General features: G+C 36.5%; 3 protein-coding genes across 7 annotated transcripts; 2 read left to right on the forward strand and 1 right to left on the reverse strand.

Moving 5' to 3' along the window:
• The first annotated feature begins 310 nt into the window (after positions 1-310).
• On the forward strand, positions 311-2,959 carry LOC122287798. Of its 5 annotated transcripts, XM_043095522.1 has the most exons (5): positions 311-572; positions 754-875; positions 1,850-2,079; positions 2,320-2,422; positions 2,660-2,959. In XM_043095522.1, the coding sequence occupies exons 1-5, from the start codon at positions 414-416 to the stop codon at positions 2,679-2,681; spliced, it is 636 nt and encodes a 211-aa protein (XP_042951456.1). In that variant the 5' UTR covers positions 311-413; the 3' UTR covers positions 2,682-2,959. The 5 variants fall into 5 exon arrangements, with proteins under 5 accessions (XP_042951456.1, XP_042951459.1, XP_042951458.1 ...); XM_043095525.1 differs by lacking the exon at positions 2,660-2,959 and having other exon boundaries at positions 312-572; positions 1,861-2,079; positions 2,320-2,587; XM_043095524.1 differs by lacking the exon at positions 2,660-2,959 and having other exon boundaries at positions 313-619; positions 1,861-2,079; positions 2,320-2,587.
• A 942-nt stretch (positions 2,960-3,901) lies between these two features.
• On the forward strand, positions 3,902-5,131 carry LOC122303579 (non-symbiotic hemoglobin 2). The gene is made up of 4 exons (XM_043115417.1): positions 3,902-4,076; positions 4,195-4,309; positions 4,602-4,718; positions 4,818-5,131. The coding sequence occupies exons 2-4, from the start codon at positions 4,226-4,228 to the stop codon at positions 4,983-4,985; spliced, it is 369 nt and encodes a 122-aa protein (XP_042971351.1). The 5' UTR covers positions 3,902-4,076; positions 4,195-4,225; the 3' UTR covers positions 4,986-5,131.
• A 222-nt stretch (positions 5,132-5,353) lies between these two features.
• Positions 5,354-6,318, reverse strand: LOC122303586 (probable histone H2A.5). Its single transcript, XM_043115429.1, has 2 exons — positions 6,028-6,318; positions 5,354-5,727 (listed from the first exon to the last, which is right to left on the reverse strand). The coding sequence occupies exons 1-2, from the start codon at positions 6,079-6,081 to the stop codon at positions 5,458-5,460; spliced, it is 324 nt and encodes a 107-aa protein (XP_042971363.1). The 5' UTR covers positions 6,082-6,318; the 3' UTR covers positions 5,354-5,457.
• Between the last annotated feature and the right edge of the window lie 496 nt (positions 6,319-6,814).

Raw genomic sequence — 6,814 nt, forward strand, 5'->3', positions numbered from 1 at the left:
ATCATTTCCAAACGTAAATATCTCTTTAATTGTTGGAAAATTTTAATAGTTCAATAACAAATATGATATTAATAATACTATTTCAAATTTTCAAGTAGATTTATAATTTTTAATAAAATATGGTTTGTTTCTCTATTTTTTGAATCATTTTATTTTCTTCTTTTTTGTTGTTGTTGTTTTTTTTTTTTATTTTTTTCAACTGGACATACGTGCCATGCACGTTGATCGTACGTATATATATAAAAAGATATTGGAGATTGTTCTAATTTGAAATGAATGGTACACTACAAGAAAATGTCATTTTTACGGCCAAAAAATTATGCGGGGAGCAACAATTGGACGGCAGAGCCGTTTTCAATTGTAACCGTGTTTTTGTTCTGGCAAGCAAAAAAAGTCACCGCTAAAAAGACCTCATGCGACGAGTTTTCACGCCCCCCATGTTGCTTTTTCTTCCCCCTCCCCCTCTTTTTTCTTTCCCCCCTACTCAATATTCCATCTCTATTATCGGTGAGTTTGGTACCGCCCTTCCCAAGCTGTGCCTACTGTCGTGCCGTCGCCACCTCACCGAGGAGGTGAGTCTATCAATCCTCCGTCTACCTCGATTTCGCTATCTTCATGTGTATGTGCGCCTCTCTCTCTCTCTCTCTCTCTCTCTCTCTCTCTCTCTCTCTCTCTCTCTCTCTCTCTCTCTCTCTCTCTTCGTCCGTTTCTCCCACTCTCTATTTCACCCTAATTATCTCTCTCTGGTCGTAGCCCTTAATCTCTCTCTCTCAGTTCCATCTTCTTATGTGGGGAATCTCGACCGGAGCGTGGACAAGGAGCTACTACTCAATGAATGGCTCTGTGTTCTTCAATTTTTTTCCCTCCCGTTTTAGGTAAATGTATTGCAAGTATGCTATCTGAGTATAGTTTTATTGCCTTCATCTCTGTTTGTTTTCATTTCGTAGATTTGGAGTTCCTGTGTGTTTGGGTAAATTTTTTTTTTAGTCATTTTTGGGATATTCATGTGTGTTTGGCGTTGAGTTACTGTATTCAAAAGGGACATTGAATCTCTTGCAATAGTTTTCCAAGCGACGCCCTGTCTCTTTAACCCTTTCCGCAGGCCGAAAACCCGGTTGGGGAAGCTCAATCCCAGTTATACGAAGCTTGGGAGGGCCACCAGGTCTTTCAGAGAGACGTTGGATGAGACAGGGCCATTGGAAACCATAGAGAATGCCGAAATCAATGATATGCACTCTTGTTGCTTTCTGGGATAGCACCAGTTTCCTAATTGTTCGATTAGCAAAGAAATTTGACATCCTTTTGAAAGGACATGCTGTGACATATACCCGGTAAGCTTTCAAGATATCAGCTGCCGATGTCCCATTGCTCACTAAGGGTGTGTAAACAAGTGTCCTGGTACCCGCCAACCGCACCTCGAGGGCGTTTGCGAAGTAATGGGATAGTCTCTGTGTTCCGTCTCCAAAGGGAGAAGAGTGTTGCCTGATTTGCTTGAGCAGTTCGTTTGCAGTTCTTTGGTCACCGCTCGCCACAGTATGTGCACACTGTGTTAGCAGGGTCCATAAATCTACCACTTCCCCCTTGTTGCCTTGCTTCTTCGAGCGGGTTGTTTTGCTATTATTCTCTCCACTACTCCTATTTCCACCATGCTGAAATCTTGTCTTTTGCTTTGAAATTCACATGAAATGGTACAGATATACACCGAAATAACTTGTACCCAAGATAGCATGTCACTTTGTATGGTTTATCTGCTTCTTCAGTAATGATTTGTTTGTCACTTTGTCTGCTTCCAGTACCCACCATGCATGTCACTTTGTTTCTTTGACTACGGTTATTCTCTTTTGCTAAGACACACAACAGAGGAAGCAATTGCTACATGCATAGAGGCAATTGAACCAGCTCGGGCTGCACTGACATCTCAGTTGCGGAACACAGTGATAAATGATCTCATAGAAGGTTTAACAAAACATGATTGGTTTACAGAACTTGATATTGCTGATGAACCACCTCCTGTGAGATTTTCTTTGAGGGAATGGATCAACCAAGCCAAGGAAGTTCAAGCAACGGTTTTTATTGCAGGTTTTGATTACCATCAATTTATTTTCTAGTGGAGGAATATTACATTTGTTTCTTTTTCTTTGAGTCTCAAAAACATGATAGCTTACTACTAATTTTTTATGCATGGATTTGGTGTTATTTTTTTTAAATGAAAAAATCACCTTTAATAAAATATACTATTTTGAACACAGCTAATATGTGGAATGGACATCATCTTCTTTGCACTCACTCTTTTTGAAGCTTATCTTTTATTATTTGCAGTGCATGGAGGTATTGGTGAAGATGGTACACTTCAGGCTTTGTTGGAAGCTGAAGGGTTTCTTATACAGCTCTTATCTTACAAATCAACTGTTTTAAATGGACTGTATGTTCTCCCGGTACCAATTGCTCATTTCTTTCTTTCTTTCTTTCTTTCTTTCTTTCCAATTGAAGGCCCTAGAGTGATTGCTTTGAAGACTTGTATGGACAAAGTTGCAACATCTAATTCTCTTTACATATTAATTTTAAGTTGCCGTGGCTATATGTGAAACCCATATGTGCACATTATAGTTTTGATGTTGTTTCTTTTATCGATTTAAGTTGCATTTGTTTGTTTGCACAGAAAGCAGAGTATATACTTTTGAGCCATCACCTAATGGATGAAATATCTAAATTTCAACCGGAAGCAAAACATAGAAAAGTATGCATTCGGTGAAGTTATTGCAAACATATTCTGAGGATGTCTTGAACATGACACAGGTGAAATCCATATGTCATCTTTGCATATTCGACTTTTACATCGATGTTTATCTTTTAGAGGACATTTATTTTCATTCTTATGGATAATTTTTATTGTGCTTGGACAGTTATTGATTTCCCTTGAAATATACAATTTTTATTTAGCATGCTTTTTTACTAATGCAGTTTTATGCTTCCATAATTTTTTTTTGGGATAATTATTACTTGCGGCAATTCGCCGCATATTTTTTTTAAAAGTTTGATGTTATTTGCGGCGCAAAAGACTCGCCGCAAATAACTATTTCCGGAGATCCAACCCCGCGGCAAAATGTATTTGCCTTAGTTGAAAACCTATTATTTCCGACGGAATTCCTTCGCAGCAAAAACTCTTCAATCCGACGAATTCCAAAGCTCACCGCAGTTCATCAACCCAGACGTTTTATTCTCGGCCAATTTGCTGCGAACGACTCTCAGTCGGTTTATTTCTTTGGCGGCGAAAGATATGCTTTTTTGGCGAAATTATGTCTCCGCAAAATACAAGATTTTTTGTAGTGGTAGAAACAAATTAATCCTCAAGGTTACACGTAAGCTGCTTGCCACTTCGCTGCTATGAGGGGGCAATTAATTAATTACGGATATATCAATTTTGATTGGACGAGGGAAATTAAAGCCGGTACGTGGTCACAACTTCCTGTCCATTTTGATCCTTCAATATATATGTAATTCTTTAAAAAGAAAAAAGAAAAAAAGAAGAAGAAGAAACATGTAGTGGATATTACCGTGGGATAGAAAACAGCTGATCACTTTAAGACAATAACGTGAGATAGAAAGCAGTAAAGACAATAATATAATGAGGATGATTACATTTTATATAGTAAATATGGGACTAACATGAATGCTACCTCCTCCACTATATATACACTTCATAATTAATATTTGGATTTGCTTTGATTCTCTCAATCAATGCACATATATTATTTTATATATATATATACATATATAAAAGATAATACGTATACTATATTATTATTTGAAATATTCAAAATAATTTATTTTATTTAATTAATAAAATCTAGCATTTATAGTTACAACAGCTAGCCATTGAAATTTGAAATTTTGTCGCCAACACGTTACATTATCTCAGAGTGAGAAGCAGAAGCAAGCCCGGCCACTCGGCGAGAGAGAGAGAGAGAGAGAGAGAGAGATACGGGTTTCACAGAGAAACAAGAAGCTTTGGTGAAAGAATCCTGGGAGGTTTTGAAGCAAAATATTCCCGAGAACAGCCTCCGTTTCTTCACCCTGTAAGTAGAGTCTAGAGTTTGAGATCAAAGATAATATTATTATTTTTTTTTTTTTTTTTTTTTTTTGTGAAGCCCATATATATATAACAATAATATTATATGATTAATGATGAACCAGAGTCCTAGAGATCGCACCGGCGGTCAAGAACATGTTCTCCTTTCTGAAAGACTCGGATGAAATACCACAAAATAATCCTAAGCTCAAAGCCCACGCTGTAAAGGTCTTCAAGATGGTGAGTATTTTTTTATTTTTTAAGGGTGGAAGAAACTTATTTCTTTGTCTGATAAAATATTTCAACAACCCTATCCAAGTATTTCAATTTGCACGGCAATTTCGTAGTGATCTACAACTATATATATGCATGCATGCCAGTATATATATGTTTAGGCTAAGACTTGTATAAGAAATTTGACTCCCCAAAGCATGCAGTAGTACTTATAATTCCCATTAATGCTAGCTAGCTGTTAAACAAGTTAGAATCAAATGAGCACCCACTATATATTTTGATATATAAATGATGGAAGACATGCGAGTCAGCAATTCAACTGAGGCAGAAAGGAGAGGTGGTGGTATCTGATACAACTTTGAAGTATTTGGGTTCCGTCCATGTCGAGAAAGGAGTCATCGATCCTCATTTCCAGGTATATATTCTCATAATTATTGTCTCTGTAATTATGGGTAGTGGATCGAGGAATTGATTTGAGTGTTGATTATATGATTTTTGGGATGGATTTAATTAGGTGGTGAAAGAAGCGCTAATGAGAACAGTGAAAGAGGCAGTAGGAGATCAGAAATGGAGTGATGAAATGGGGAGTGCGTGGGGGGAAGCCTACGATCAGTTGGCTGCAGCCATCAAGACTGAGATGAAACAACAATTAGAAGCTGCTCCCAAATCTTCTTCAGATTAAACTACTATCAATATCTACTTTAATTTGCTCCTTAATTAAATTACCAGCTTCTCTGCTTCTTGTATTTCTTTCCCTCAATTTTCTTTTTGGAAGTTGTTTTATATGGACATTCGGACTTCAGTGGTACTGCATGTCACATTCCACTCCGGCCTACTCTCTTTTCTATTCCTTGACAAAACTCTATTCCATAATTGACGTTAAATAAGAACAATATATAATTTCCAACTAATAAATGTATAATTTTCGTTTTTTTTTTTTTTTTTTTTTGACGAGTTATTAGTGGGATGAGAGGAATGTTGGATCATAAGGCCCATTAAACAGAAAGTTATCCTTAAAAAAATTCGTCAAAGAAAAATATAATACGACTGATCTTCACTAAATTAAAGGCGCGAATCCTAAACTAGTCAAAAAGTGGAATTTTTGTTTGCAAGGGCGTAGTATAATAATATAATTCCATGAAGTTCACATTCCCTTAAAAGGGTTTTTCCGCTAAAGGTGGATATAGACAAAGAAGCTCAAGTTGCAACTTGGAGACCTTCTTGGATTCCGAAGTAGTAGTTTTCTTTGGTAAGCAATACTCGGTTGATGTTTGGTAGAACTTCACCTTTGACAATGGTGAGTCGTTGACCCCTTGAAGCAGTTTCCCCAGTTCCTCGTCGTTCCTTACAGCCAAAAACACATGCCTTGGATTGATCCTGTTCTTCTTGTTATCACGTGCTGCACTCCTTGCCAACTCCAGCACCTTCATTTTATCCCAATAATTCTTTAAGAACCATTAAAAAGGGGGTGATGCCGAGAAAATACATGACAAACAAATGAGATTAAGTTGCGAATCTAATTGGCAACCAAAACAACTTGGATCTGAAATTTAAACATCTAGATTCCTTACATTTACTTTTTCACCAAACAAAGTGCAGTTAAACAACGCCGTTAATTAATTTTCCCAAGCTTTCAGCACCCAAACACAGGGAACAGTCAATTGAGATACACGACATCAAAGACAGAGAGGGTAAAAGAGTGTGTTTGTAGGATTCGACACTACCTCAATGGCAAGATATTCGAAGGATCGCAACGAGGAAGATTGTTTTTTTGGCATAAACCGTCCAAAGCTCCTTGATAGGCACGTGGACTTGGCCGATCTCTCTTTCGCCCAAGCTCCTGTCGGACTTGAGGTTGATGATGAGAGTGAGGAAGTTCTGATTAGTAGCAGCGTCGTCGATGGTGAACTTGACGGGGAAGTGCCATAATCTTTGTCGGTGGGCGTCTGTTGGGTGGATGATTTGAGGTAATGGTTGTCATCAATCTTAGCAACGGCATTTGGGCACAAAAGGTAGAGTTCTGAGCTTTTAAGAGCATCCACATTGTTCTATGTGAATATATATATATATATATATATATATAATCATATTTATATAATAAGAACCTAAATTTATCTATATTAGATTATACATTTTCAAGTATTTGCATAATTATAAATAGTACATTTACATGTTTGAAGATCTATTATTCATTCTTCAAAACATATTTTACTCATTCTTTCTCTCTCCTCCCACTCTCTTTCTATATATTTTACATTTAAATATTTTACTATATATTTTACTCATTCACTTTTCAAAAAATATTTTACTCAAATTTTTACATATTTAAAAATCAAACCCGTGCACCTCTCTCTCACAGGTTCTAAATACATGCATTCGGTGCTAATGAAATTTCTTTAGGTGCTAATTACATGTATTAATCCAATATATGGAAATTGTAAACTCTATTAAAAAAAAGCAAAAAAAATTAATAAAATGATAATATTTTATTATTATTTTGTCTCAAATTTA

Source organism: Carya illinoinensis, chromosome 1 (genome assembly GCF_018687715.1).
Source record: "Carya illinoinensis cultivar Pawnee chromosome 1, C.illinoinensisPawnee_v1, whole genome shotgun sequence".
Lineage (NCBI taxonomy): Eukaryota > Viridiplantae > Streptophyta > Magnoliopsida > Fagales > Juglandaceae > Carya > Carya illinoinensis.